The sequence below is a fragment of the Sminthopsis crassicaudata genome, chromosome 2 (genome assembly GCF_048593235.1).
Source record: "Sminthopsis crassicaudata isolate SCR6 chromosome 2, ASM4859323v1, whole genome shotgun sequence".
NCBI classification, from domain to species: domain Eukaryota; kingdom Metazoa; phylum Chordata; class Mammalia; order Dasyuromorphia; family Dasyuridae; genus Sminthopsis; species Sminthopsis crassicaudata.
In genome coordinates, this window is record NC_133618.1 from 329,790,249 (window position 1) to 329,805,476 (window position 15,228).

Sequence of the window (15,228 nt, forward strand, 5' to 3'; positions counted from 1 at the left end):
TTTATCAGAACCTTTAACTGTAAAAATGTTTTCCCAATTTGTTATTTCCCTTCTAATCTTGTTTGCATTAGTTTTGTTTGTGCAGAAACTTTTTAATTTGGTGTAATCAAAATGTTCTATTTTGTGATCAATAATGGTCTCTAGTTCTCCCTTGGACACAAACTCCTTCCTCCTCCACAAGTCTGAGAGGTAAACCATCCCATGTTCCTCCAATTTATTTATGGTTTCGTTCTTTATGCCTAAATCTTGGACCCATTTTGATCTAATCTTAGTATGTGGTGTTAAATGTGGGTCCATGCCTAGTTTCTGCCATACTAATTTCCAGTTTTCCCAGCAGTTTTTGTCAAATAATGAATTCTTATCCCAAAATTTGGGATCTTTGGGTTTGTCAAAGATTAGATTGCTATTTTTATTCACTATCTTGCCCTGTGAACCTAACCTATGCCACTGATCAACTAGTCTATTTCTTAGCCAATACCAAATGGTTTTGGTGACTGTTGCTTTATAATATAGCTTTAAATCAGGTACACTTAGACCACCTTCCTCTGACTTTTTTTTCATTAGTTCCCTTGCAATTCTCGACCTTTTATTCTTCCATATGAATTTTGTTGTTATTTTTTCTAGGTCATTAAAATAGTTTCTTGGGAGTCTGATTGGTATAGCACTAAATAAATAGATTAGTTTGGGGAGTATTGTCATCTTTATTATATTCGCTTGGCCTATCCAAGAACACTGAATGTCTTTCCAATTATTTAAATCTGACTTTATTTTTGTGGCAAGTGTTTTGTAATTTTGCTCATATAATTCCTGACTCTCCTTTGGTAGATATATTCCCAAGTATTTTATACTATCGACTGTTATTTTGAATGGAATTTCTCTTTGTATCTCTTGCTGTTGGATTGTGTTGGTAATGTATAAAAATCCTGAGGATTTATGTGGATTTATTTTGTATCCTGCGACTTTGCTAAAATTCTGAATTATTTCTAATAGCTTTTTAGCAGAGTCTTTGGGGTTCTCTAAGTATACCATCATGTCATCTGTTATTCATCTTTTCTTCTAATTTTTTAAATTTTGTTGATTAATCTGCTTGTGATCTAAATTTTTAATTAAATTTTTTTCTTCTTGAGATCAAATCCAGCCAGATATGAACTCGGTTCAGGCCTTTGAAAGGAGTTTGTACCTTTGGACTTCTGGGGGGGAGTTTACATGTTTAAAGGAGTTTGCACCTTTAAGAGGAGCAAGTTCATTGGTTGAAGAACTTCCAGAAAGCCCCTGAGTTCTCACATGCCCATTCTCTGGGAGGATAAAAGAGGCAGCATTGAGCCTGGAGGAGAATCTGGCTGGGAGATTGAGTTGAGATGGCAGTCTGAAAGGACAACTTGGAAGGACAACTTAGAGACAACAGGACCTTCATATTTTGGTGCCCAACATGCGGCCAGGGCTTATTCTGAGCCCTTCAGAGGAGCAACCCCAGACCTTCACACGGGTTCTTCTCCTGACTTCAGGGCTGGTATTCTACCCACTGTACCACAATCTAGGTGCCCACCTCTTGAGATTTTCTATGGCGTTAGCCTATTTTTATTATATTCCTATTTCTCAATTTCTTAACCCTCTCCCTTTCATTTATTTGCTTATATTCAAAATCTTTGAGTTATCTTCTTCCTTATTTGGTAGTTTCAGTCTTTTTTCCTTTTGATTTTCCCCTATTCATTTTCTGATTCTGTCTCCTCTGACAAGTTTCCTTGGGGATCTCAAAGCAGCCTCCCACTCTGTGTAATTGATGGCTCAAAAGTTTAGGTCTCTGTTCCAAGTGTCTTAGGCCTGGCTAAATGCTGTGCTCTTTCTCTTCGGGTTTAGTGGAGTCCTACATTCCACTAACCTCTCTTCCCTCTACCCCCAGCATAACCACCTTGGCATACTGTCCCAATCCGGGGCAGTTCAGAAGGCTGACAAACTGGTGAGATAGGGCTGTCTGCCTCAGCCCGGAGCTTTGCAGGGACTCCCAGCAGAATTTTTTGCTGCTAAAGGGCTGCCATCTACCATACTGGCTGGTTGAATAAACAAACTTCTCCAGCCTAGACCAGAGCATCCACAGAAGGGGTGGGGTACTGAGACATATTGTGTCGCAAGCCTTTACCTATGTGTCAGGTCCTTGGGTCTATTAGTGGTAGCAAGAGAAGTGGAAGAAGAGTGCCTCAGTTCATGGTTGATTTCTTTAAAAACCTTTTCAATTGTGGGTTTCATATACTATAGAGACAGCTAAAGTTGCTTTATCATTGGCATTTTTTTAGAGGGTTTGAGAGGTCAATTGTGGCTTCACTTATTTCTTGTTTGATTTTTTTTTTCCTATTTATATATGTAGCCTTTTTTTCTGACTTGGGACTATGTACTTTCTATTCCCTCCCAAATTGAATAATTAGCTTCTCCATAGTTTCCCTCTGAAGCCACTGACATTCTAGATTGAGTGGCCACGAAAACCTGGTTTCTGAATCACTCTCTTGGTTGCCCACCAAGGTTTTAGGTTGTCCCCATTTTCTCAGTGCACAGCCCTTTGAGAGTTGGCTGTGCCCTGATATAACCCTGACAGGTACCAAATGGATAGCAGAGGTTTTGCTGTTTTCATTCTAGGATTGTCCAAGCACTGTGCTGGTCCATTATTTTGTGGTATATCCAATAAGAGCAGTGGCTCCAAACCTCTTGGAGAATCATTAGAACTGTCCAATCATGGTGCCAGCCCCATCTCCTGTTTTATGGGATGCCAGGGCACTGCTTTCAGGACTCTTACAAAGCCTCAGGTGTGTGCAAACTTACTTGGTCCTATTTCCTAGATGCAGTGGCTTATTGTGGTTTGTTATATTCTCTACTGTTCGAATAAGTCAGTTACTATTTAGCTGTACATTTCTAGAACAGTTAGAGTGTTTGTGGAAGAGTGAGGCTCCTTTAGACCTTTCCTATGTTGCCATTTTAGCTAAGAGATTACCATCTTTTCCCATAGCAACACTAGCAAAAAATAGTTCTGTGCTAATTTTACTAATGACAAAGTTGGATACATGTGAAAAGCATCTTACTTGGGGGCTCAAGCATTTAAAAATTTTTCATGCATTTTTCTAACCACAATTTGAATCAACCAAAATAAAAAAGTTCAGTGATTTTTATAAAATATATTGTAGCTGCTCAATTAACATGGTGCTTCTAGACAAGGAAAAACTTACAAGTGGTCAAATGATTTTCAAAATTATAATAAAAAGCAAATCCTTTTGCAGTGTGTACCTTATAGTATAACATGTCTGAGCATTCTGTCAAGGTTTTTAGAAGGATTAGTGGAACTAATACTTATTATTCCTTTTCTACTTCTTAAATTGTGAACTATTTTACCACCTTCTGCCATGCTCCTCTGCACCCCCAAAAAAATCCTTATTCTTCTGGGACAGAGATGACATTTATTAAATATGGATTTTCCAAATGACTATTCTAAGGAAAGTGACAATTGGACTAGGTAATTAAAGAACATAAGGAAATAGAACAAAAACCTTTAAAATTTCAAAAATGGGTTTTTTGACCAGCCTCTTTAATACAGATTACTACAAACTTGCATATGTTTTCATCATTTACTGTAATCAAAAAACAAAAGAAAATACTTCTTCTCCCCCAAATCCCTTGGTGGTTATTCAACTCTCAGGAAATGAGTCTTGTTTAGAAAACAAGCCTAGGTTGTATCTCCAATGACAGATAATTTGTTGCTGAGTTTCTACTTGAAGCTGTTCCAGTTTGTAGGACTTGCCAACTTACACTTCACTAGCATAACTTTTGAAAACCTAGTGTTACTACTCTAGTGTTATAAGGTAATTAGAGTAAAGTTTTAATGGACAAAGCAGTAGATCATGAAAGGTAAAGAAATAAAACTTATCTGGATAACTTCTGAAACAAAAAAGATCCAGAATTGATGACAAAATTACATTTTTTATATTTCGGTTGAAAGAATTTCCTTCTCTCCCCCGAATAACAAGAATTATGTATTTTGAATATTGTGTGCCATGAGTAATTTATGTTTGGAGGAGTTAAATAGATAGTTGGAAGTTAATTGACCATCAGAAGATCTATATATTAATATTGATAGTGTTTATATGAAAATAATTTCTCAGGTCTTAATTTCCTATTTAATATTTTTAGTAATCTATGAAATAAAATGTTTTATTCAACTGAATAAAAACTGAAGGCAAAATTGATATTTGATGTTTCCAAGTTCTTTACATGTTATTATCATTTGAGGTTTACAACTCTTTGTTATTCCCATTTTATAGATGAGAGGAGACTGAGGTTCAAAGAAGTTAGCCTGATGGTCTAGCTGTTCAGTGCTCCAGTTTAAATTATGAATTTAACTAACATAAAATACTCAGATGTGAACTCCTTGAGGATAGGCACTGTCCTTTTCCCCCTTGAAGCCTATGCATTTAGTACAGTACCAGGCAACCAGTTAATACATGCTTAATAAGTGTTTATTGATTGATTGATACTTACTGCAAAATGCATAGCATCAGGTGGAAATTACCTCTGCTCTGAGGGCCATTCACCTCTGATCTGAAGCAGCAGCCCTACTCAGCATAGCAGTTTCCTGCGGGCCTCATTAATCAAAGGGACAAGTAGAACATTGCCCCAGTGCTAAGCTAGTTCATAACCCCATTCAAAGAAGAGGCTTTTATGTATCAGAGAAAAAGCAGGATGGAAAAATACTAGCAGTGGCCTCATGCCTTATCTCCTGAGATAGTCTTATACAAAGTACTTGGGGAAGCAGGGGGGGGGGGGGTAGGGAACAAGAAATGAGGGATGACTTCTCTGAGACATGGGCTGCAGAAGTCAAGATAAGTTAAAGAAATTTAAGTAGACAAGCAAAACTGAAGGCCTGAGCGTAAATGACTGTCAAGCAAGTAGCCAAAGATATTTAATAATACAGATGCTATCCCTCAGAGGTGAACAATTGCTAATTGTCAGGAGTAGAGTTCAATTCAAAAATCTTTAGATTTTACACCTTAATTCCTTCTTAAAAACATCAATTCCTCAGTTCCAATTGATCTGTAATGAACAAAGCCAGCTATACCCAGAGAAAGAACACTGGGAAATGGGTATGGACCACAACACAATATTTCTACTCTTTCTGTTATTGTTTGTTTGCATTTTTTTAAAGTTATTTTTACCCTCTTTCTAAATGCAATCTTTCTTGTGCAACAAGATAATTGTATAAATATATATACATATTTTGTATTTAACATATATTTTAACATATTTAACATGTATGGGACTACCTGCCATCTAGGGGAGGGGATGGAGGGAAGGAGGGGAAAAGTTGAAATAGAAGTTTTTGCAAGGGTTAATGTTGAAAAATTACCCATGCATATACCAACCCATCCCCTCATTAAAATGTTTAATCCACATCTGCTTAAAAGATCACTAATAAGATGCCAAGGACATATGTTTGGTCCTTCACTGTTTGACACTTTAACAATGATTTGGATGGCATGCTTTTTAAAATATTAAAGTGAATGTGAATCTGGGAGAAATAGCAAATATGTTAGGCAATAGAATCATGATTTGAAAAGATCAGAAGGCAAGCATTCACTAAGGGCAAAAATTCACTAAGGAGAATTCAAAAACTTTGAATTTTGCCTTGTAAACTTTTATACTTGGACAAATCATTTAACCTCTTTGGGCCTTTTAAAATATGTGAAATGAGGGGGCTTAGAGAGAAGTTCTAACAACTTGTCTTATTTTGGTGCATTCTCACTCATTTTTCTTCTATGATGGTAATTGCAGCAGATTCTCAGGGTGCAACTTAATGGGGAAAAGGCAAAATCTTACACTTGAATTCAAAAAGTCCATTTCATAAATACAAAGGGGCAACATAACATAAACAAAAGGAGCCAGGTAATACAGTGAGAATGCCAGGCCTAGAGTCAGGCCTCTTCCTTAGTTCAAATATGGCGTCAGATGTTTATTAGCTGTGTGACCCCAGAAAAGACACTTAATCCTATTTACCTCAGTTTCCTAATCTGTAAAATGAGTTGGAAAAAGAAATGGCAAACTATGCTGATATTTGTGCCAATAAAATCCCAAAGAGAGTCACAGAAAGTCGGACATTATTTAAACAACTGAACAACAAGTGGTCCTAGAAGCCAAAACCTAGGGGCAATGAATTAAAATTGCAAAGAAGTAAATTCCCTTTATGTAAAAAAGAAAGACCTTCCTAACAGATCTAAGTAGAATGAACTATCTGAAGAGATAGTAAGTTTCCTTTCAAGTAAAATAGGCAGATGACCACTTCTCATCCATGTTGTAGAAAGTTTTATTTTTCAAGCTAGATTAGATGGTTTTGAAGTCTCTTCTGAGTAAAGATTCTGGAGTTACTAATTTTTAGTGAAGTATGAGGCTAAGGTCACCTCCAACTCTAATTCTATTAAGTTCCTATTTTAAAAAGTATTATTATGGATTAATATAATATTTTTAATGGGATAAAGCTAATAAGAATGATATACTCAGCTTTATAACTCAAGTCTGAACTGAACTATCCTCACTGATAAGTACAGACTCACTTAGTTCACTATACCTGGTAGCTCCACTCCATCAATTCTGTGCTTCATATCCCTTCTAGCCAGCCATCTATCCCCTTATCCCAGCCATCTTATTGCCATCTACTTGATGTTATTTTTTTTGTTTAAAATAAAATAGAGAAAATTTAAATAATTTTAGAAATTTTACTTCACCATTTTTAAAAATTCAATTCTAAGTTTAATTGTAAATAACAGAACAAAATTTGCATATGAGGCAGTACCTGCCAAATGTGTAACAATTCAAGGCTAAAAAAAATTTTATAAAAACCAACAAAACCTTAGCTTTTAAAATTACTTTTAAAATTAATTTAATTTTTAAAATACATTCATTATCAGTTTAACAATGATAAAAAAATTTAAAATTAATGGAATTCAGACTGTTCTTTTGAATTCAGAAGTATTTTATTTTTATAACATTTCAAGTTCTATATAAATCAAGTTTTTTCTGTACTTCAAAAAGTTAATTTACAAATAGGTCCATTTCTGCATACAGGTTATAATAGAAATAGTATATCTAAAAATAATTAATAAAAGACCAAACAAGATCACAAGCAGTTTTACCTACCCACTATGCTTTTTCTTACTTTTGTAAGAATCATTACTGTGAACTCTAATACGTTTCTGCACAGAGGAAGCTATTTTCATGTTATCTTTCTTTGCAAGAATTTTTTCAGTGGCTCCAGGTTTCCAAAGTAACAGTTGTGCGTCTTCTCCACCAGTTAGTAAAGAATCATCCTGCATACTCCAACAGAAGGAACGAACTGTGGCAGAATGCCCTCTCTCAAGGCTTCTCATATATGTCAATCCTGAAGAGGAGCAGTTTATTAAGTGAATAGTTCCTGTATTTGTACCTCCAACAACCAATAGTTGGTCTGTTTTTTCATGGTATAAGCCACCAACCAAATAATCCAGATTTCCACTTTGCACATTAATTACTTCCCTGACATCCTGGATATTCAGACATGTAACTGGTTGATCAGTATCTAAATTGGCAAGATCCCACCAACAAAATCCTTCATCATGTGTCATACAGTAAATTTGTTTATATTCCTTCCCAGACCAACCAACATAACTTACTGATGAACCAGAGTTACAAGTTGCAATCAGGGCATCTTCTTCGTTATCATTGCTTATATCAAAAACATTCACAAGTCCATCAGTTGATCCTGAGACTATCATGTTAGGATTGTGAGGATGAAAACATACCTGGGTTATATCATCACTGTGTGTCTCTGAATAAACACCTAATGGGTCTTTAACAGGACATGAACTTTGAGAACTAATTCTTGCATCCCAAAATACCATCAAAGTATCATCACCCACTTTTTCAGTTCCAGCACAAATTATATGATCATTACAATTAATATCAAAACTGATGAAAACATTGGAAGGATAACCCTTGAACACCTGTACTGGTGTTTTACCAGATAAGCGCATATCCCAACACTTTATTGTGCCATCTGAGCATGCTGAAAATACATGGGAATAGGAATTTGCAAATTTGACTCCTTTAAGGAGCCCAGACTGTTCATTAAACTCCCTTAGCAAACTTAATGTCTCTTTATTATATAGTCTAACTGATCCATTGGAACATGAAACAGCAACTATGCATCCATTTTCTTTCTGTGCATTTTTTGAAGTATCTATGTCAAGGAGGTAAGTAGGCTCTTTAGTCACTGCAGAACGTCTAGCAATGGACAAATTTGCGAAATGTTCTTCAATTTTCTCCATATCTGTAGTACCATTCAAAGGCAGTTAAAATCTGTAAGAACAACCAAAATTTGAGTTAAAGCTCCTTCGAAACGGCAATTAAAGTAAAGAATTTTTTTTCTGCATAAAATGCAAAGATTAGAAAACTATTCCTGTAGTAAGTTAGAGTAATCTAAAATTAATTGCCATTCCACCATGGTGGATGTAATCATAAATATTTTAACTATATCAGTAATAGAAGAAGTTCCCCAATGATTTGTGAAATACAAGTAAGCATAGTGCATACTATGTATATTTTATCCATATTGATTACTTCTTGTATGTCCTTCCACAAAATTCCAGTAGAGAAAGTTATGTAGAATAAAGAAATTATTTGATCCCTCTCCCTTCAAGAACATTAAATTTTAGCTTAATTCTTGCCCTTTTCTATAGATTCCCATTCTATTGTGGCCATACTCAAAAGTCTGACCATGACCCCCCCCCAATTGATCCAATCTGCTTTATATAACTTTTCAGAAGATAACTGGGGGAACAGAAGGGGTGGGGCTCAGCATTAAGCTAGATAGAGTTGTAGTAGATCTGGAGTCAGGAAGGCCTGATTTTAAAATCTAACCTCAGAGATCAAATAAAAACAACATGACTAATATAGAAATACATTTTAAATTATTATATATGTATCAGATTGCTTGCTATTTTGGGGCAGGAAAAGGGAAGAGAGGAGGAAAAAAAATGTGGAACTCAAAATCCTACAAAAGTGAATACTGAAAACTCTCTTTACATATAGTTGGAAAAATAAAATACTGTTGAGGGGAAAAATAAAAGAAATCAAGTGAAAAACATTTATTTCCACCTAATAATTCTGGTTTAAAGAGGCAGCATGGTATAGTAGGATAGTTAACCAGCCTTGATAAGTTCTGCCTCTCATACTAGGTATGGCAGTTCTAGTCAACTTCTTTAACCTCTTAATGCCCTAGGCATATAATCTTTAAGATTATGAATTATAGAGAAGGCACCAATGATACACATATGTAACTGTATTTGTCCCAGTTTTTAATTTATTTTAAACTTGTTAATACTTTGTTACAGTTACTACTGCCTGTCAATAAGAAATAAACTAATAAACAGTACAAATCTAGTTAGCCTGTCTTATCTTCAGCTAACAAATATTCTCTTAAAAGCAAAAATTGTATTTTAATATATAAAGAACAAGATTAAATGTGAATCCATGCTCTTTGATTATGTACATTTTTTTTTGTTCCTCATTGGGGTCAAGCGACTTGTCCAGGGTCACACACCTAGGAAGTGTTAAGTGTCTGAAACCAGATTATGTACATTTTTAAAAGAATATATTAAATTTAACAAAGAGGTTGCAGAATTTCCTGTATCCTCCTTCTGACCTTTTCCCACAAATTTTTTCAGTACAGTCTTCATGATTCCCATGTTGAACTTTCACAACATCAAGCATTTGTGTGATTTTATTAATAACTTCATTTTCACTTTTGTGTTGACAACTGCATACAACCATGGCTACGTGCAGTAGAAAAAAAAAAATGAGAGGCACAATGAGTGCCAGTTTGTGGAGCAGCTGGTATCTTACTATACATCTCACTGGTCTTGTTCACTTACGTTGTAAGGAACTCCTGTGCATTTGTTACATATTTTAGTTATTTTACCTTTAAAATTTTTAAGTTGTATATTGCACTGTGCTTTGGGGACATGATTGCAAGTCCTTCAGGCTCTAAGGTAATATTAAGAACTTGCTAATTTGGCATCTCCGGACAGTGGTGACTAATGCCCCAGTAACCTCTCCTTTGGTTTTCAGAGGATGGCAAAGTAGAGAGATTTATAGCTATATAGTATACAGTACAACACCCTCACACCGTTACCTGCTAGAGTGGGAGGTAAGATTCAGGTTTTAAAAAATTTTAATTTTAAGAAGTTTATTTGCTACACAGTACTTATGGTACAGTAGATTTCATCTGTTATAAAGAGTTAACATCTGAAATTAATATTTTGTAGCACAAAAGGTCAGTTTTAGGTAATTAGTAGTGAGGAAAAAACATTTTGCATGTTACCGATTTTATTTTGTATATTGCATTTTATTGATAATTTTATGGTTACTTTAAAGGTTAGGGAAAGTGCCCATTGCCACTTACAAAGAACTATATACAAAAGAGTGTATTTTCAGCAATCTCTAGTGAAAAATTAGTTTTTGGTGATCACAGGAACCTCACATTTAATCTTAATGTTAAATGTTAAAGAACATTTACATTCTTTACTTTCATACCTTTTATTAGGAATGTTACACCTCCCATGAAAAGTTGAGGATTGACTAACTACAAATTGGATTCCAACTGAACTATGGAATTCCTCCCTCTCCCTGTTTTGTTTTGTTTCTTAAACTTAGTTCAAATTGTACCAATTCAGGAAAATAAAATTTTAGAAATGGAAAAAGGCTTTGAGATGCTCTAGTCCAGCAAATCAGTTAAAGAAAGATTAAGGACTAAATTCATAAAGATCTTGACTATTAGAAAGCCAACTATGGCTACCAAAAAATGTGTTAAAGACATTATGAACACAAAGACAAAAGATTCTTGGGCTAATTTTGATATTAAGAGGTACACAGACTAATGGGATAGTGTCTGGACTTCTCTAGTATTCTTTTGATCAAACTGTGCTGCCTGTCTTAAAGTCTTCTCCAAACACTGTAACTTGAACCACGAGTCTCTGAAATCCTAGATCATCCACTATATCTGCCATTCATTTTAGCAATTAATTGGATACTATCTTATGAAACTTCATACTGAAATGTTACCTCTTTATTGTTATTTAACTCTATATCTTATCACCCTAATTAGATTGTAAGCTGCTCAAGGGAAGGAATTTTAGAAATTTCTCTAGGTATCCATAGGTCTCTATAAAAAAGGAATATTATATAGTGAGTACTTAATAAAAATAAAGTTATTTTAGAGGAGGATACCATATTATCAGTGTCCTGGTAATGGCAGATGAACATTCTTGACTCACTGACTTTACAAATCTTTAAAGATTTTCAAAAAATAATCTAATGATTCATAATTTTTTTTCTTCTCATGAAATCAGATGTCCATATCTGCCAACAACTTTGGTTTTAAATGAATAACATTTATATGTGGTACTGAAGTATCCACAAAGATGAGCCAGGAATTAAAAAAAAAAAAAAAAAAAGAAGAAGAAGAAGAAGAAGAAGAAGAAGAAGAAGAAGAAGAAGAAGCACTACACATCCAATGAGAAACTGGTAGAATTTAAAAAAAAAAAAAAAAAAAAAATGGGAGGCAGTTAAGTGGAGCAGTGGATAGAGCACCAGCCCTGAAGTCAAGAAGATGAGTTCAAATTTGGCTTCAGCCATTTAACACTTCTTAACACTTCCTAGCTGCATGATCTTGAGCAATTCATTGCTTAACCCCAATTGCTTCAGGGGAAAAAAAAAAAAAAAAAGGAAGCAATTGTGAGAAAAGTAAATAATTTAAAATTCCTGAAAAGCCCAAGACAAAACAAAGAAGTATAATACTGATTCAATCTTAGGAGGAAGGCAAAGGTGTTTTAATAGGGGGAAAAAAAGACAACCAAAAAACAATGTATTAACAATCGGGAAAACGATATTCTGCCTTCCTAATACCCACATCTCACAATGTGACCATAGGTAACATTCTATATTTTTATTATTCTCTTTTTAAAAGTTAGTTATAAATTTTCAAATAATTGTTGATTTCAACAAGTAGCCATAACAACTTTGCTATTTACTCCTTCTTTCTAAGCTTCTTTCAATGATCTTTATGCATTCATTCATTTTTTTAGACATAATTTCAAGTGTGATAACTGTAGCCCAGCCAATCTCTTTGAGGTATATAGTGGTATTGTTGAATCAAAGATTAGCAAAGGGGGGGAGGAGGATTCTAAATTGTTTTTAAGAATTCTCCCATGTTTCTCGAAGAGATGGAGGTGTGTAAGAAAATAACCCATATTATTAATGATATATTACTAAATAAGAATATATTTATATTATTTGAATATAAATTATAGCATCTCTCTATGGTGACAGAACTGGAAATTAAAGGAATGGCTATTGATTCAAGAAATGGCTAAACAATTTGTGGTTTGTGACTATGATGGAATATTACTGTGCTATAAGAAATAATGAGCTGCTAAATTACTATTGATTAGAATAATACAAATTAAAACAACTCTGAAAACCTCACACTTATCAGATTGACTACGTTGACAGGAAAAGATGACAAATGTTGGCAAAGATATGGGAAAACTGCAACACTAATGACATTAAACTGTGCATATTCTTTGATCCAGCAGATTACTAGGTATCCCAAAGAGATCATAAATGAGGGAAGAAGACCCACACATGCAAAAATGTTTTAGCAGCTTTTTGTGGTGGCAAGGAATTGGAAAATGAGTGAATGCCCATCATTTGGGGAATGACTGAATAAAATGTAATATATGAATGTAATGAAATACTATTATTCTTTAAGAAATGACGAGCAGACTGATTTCAGAAAACTTTGCAAAGACTTAACATGAACTGATGCTTAATAAAGTGAGCAAAACCAAGAGAACACTGGATACAGTACCAGCAAGAATGTGTGATGATTAACTTTGATAGACTTAAATTTTTTTTTTCAGTAATACAGCAATCCAAGGCAATTAAAAAACACAGAGAGAGAGAGAGAGAAAGAGAGAGAGAGAGAGAGAGAGAGAGAGAGAGAGAGAGAGAATTAAAAAAGAAAAACAGAAAAGGAAAACAAAACAAAACAAGACAAGACAAAACAGAACATTGCCACATGCCCAGCATCAGGAAGGATTAAAAATATATAACAATAAATTTCCTGTTCAAAAAAGACTATATAATAGTAGAAGAAATTATATTTATGAGTGTCAATCTTTTATTTCCTTATACTTCTTTTATTTGCTGCACACTTTTTACTTTATTTTCCCCCCTTTCATTGCCCCCCTCCCACCTTCCCCAATTAGACTATACTTAAAAATATTTGTGTGTGTGTGTGTAGTATGTGTGTACACACACATCTTTCCTATCCCTGTTATAACTCTTTGCTTTGATTCTGCTCCTTAATTTTAGTTGCTATTATTTAACTTCTCTCCACCCATGGATCCCTCCCTTGTTTTCTTTCCCCCCTCTTTGCTTCCCCCCCCCGCCTTATTTCTTCATGGATTTTGGAGCTATATTCCTCATTATATATATATATATATATATAGTGGTGCCTATTTAATACATTCCCAATGTGAGCAGACTTTCAGAACTATAAGTCCTCCTCCCCCCTCTACTGCTTCTGTGTTTATTTTTCCTCTGCATCCTCTTTGTATAACATAATTACTATTTTTACCTTACCTCTGCCCCAATCTTTCTTTTGAGCTGCCCTATTGCTGTCAATCTTAAACATATGGTATAAAATTCCATGTGAAAAACATAAACAATCTGTCCATGTTAAGATTCTTGAAATGGATCTTTGATATTAGCTCTCATGTGTTATTTTTTTTTTCTTTTTTTGCTGAGGCAATTGGGATTAAGTGGCTTGCCCAGGATCACACAATAGGTTAAAATTTCTATTGAATTTAGTTTGGTTGAAAGCCTGAAAATCTGCAAGTTAACTGAATGTCCTTTTTTTTTTTTTTTTTTTCCATTCAATATTATACATACTTTTTTTCTTCCCCCCATCCAATCCCCTAGATGGCAGGCAGACCCATACATATTAAATTTGTTAAAGTATATGTTAAATAAAATATATGGGTATACATATTTATACAGTTATCTTGCTGCACAAAAAAAAAAATCGAATTTAGAAGGAAGATAAAAATAATTTGAGAAGGAAAACAAGAATGCAAGAAGACAATAACAGAAAAAGTGGAAATACTACATAGTAGTTCACACTTATTTCCCATAGTTCTTTCGCTGGGTATAGCTGGTTCTCTTCATTACTGAAAAATTGGAACTGATTTGAATCATCTCTTTGTCGAAGAGAGCCACGTCCATCAGAATACATCCTCATATAGTATTGTTGTTGAAGTGTATAATGATCTCCTGGTTCTGCTCATTTCACTCAGCATCAGTTGATGTAAGTCTCTCCAGGCCTCTCTGAAATCCTCCTGTTGGTCATTTCTTACAGAACAATAATATTCCATAACATTCATATACCACAATTTATACAGCCATTCTCCAATTGGTAGGCATCCAATTTCCAGTTTCTAGCCACTACAAAAAGGGCTGCCACAGTTTTGCACATATGAATCCCTTTCCCTTCTTTAATATCTCTTTGGGATATAAGCACAGTAGTAACACTGCTGGATCAAAGGATAACTTTTTGAGCATAGTTCCAAATTGCTCTCCATAATGGTTGAATTCATTCACAATTCCACCAAAAATGCATCTGTGTCCCAGTTTTCCCACATCCCCTCCAACATTCAGCATTATCTTTTCCTGTCATCTTTGCCAATCTGAGAGGTGTGTAGTAGTTATATCAGAGTTGTCTTAATTTGCATTTCTCTGGTCAATAATGACTTGGAACACTTTTTCATATAACTAGAAATAGTTTCAATTTCTTCATCTGAAAATTGTTCATATCCTTTGACCATTTATTAATTGGAGAATGGCTTGATTTCTTATATATTAGAGTCAATTCTCTATATAGTTTGGCAATGAGGCCTTTATCAGAACCTTTAATTATAAAAATGTTTTCCCAGTTTACTGCTTCCCTTCTAATCTTGTCTGCATTAGTTTTGTTTGTAGAAAAACTTTTAATTTGATATAACCAAAAGTTTCTATTTCGTGACCAATAATGATCTCTAGTTCTTCTTTGGTCACAAATTTCTTCCTCTTCCACAGGTCTGAGGGGTAAACTATCCTATGTCC

General features: G+C 34.5%; 1 protein-coding gene across 2 annotated transcripts in view; it reads right to left on the bottom strand.

Moving 5' to 3' along the window:
- Positions 1-6,985: 6,985 nt before the first annotated feature.
- Positions 6,986-15,228, bottom strand: part of WDR89 (WD repeat domain 89) — a 59,227-nt gene continuing 50,984 nt past the window's right edge. For both annotated transcript variants that reach the window (XM_074290332.1, XM_074290331.1), the window contains exon 2: positions 6,986-8,364. In XM_074290332.1, the coding sequence (XP_074146433.1) occupies positions 7,164-8,333 (1,170 nt within the window). In that variant the 5' untranslated portion in view covers positions 8,334-8,364 and the 3' untranslated portion in view covers positions 6,986-7,163. The remainder of the gene's footprint in view (positions 8,365-15,228) is intronic.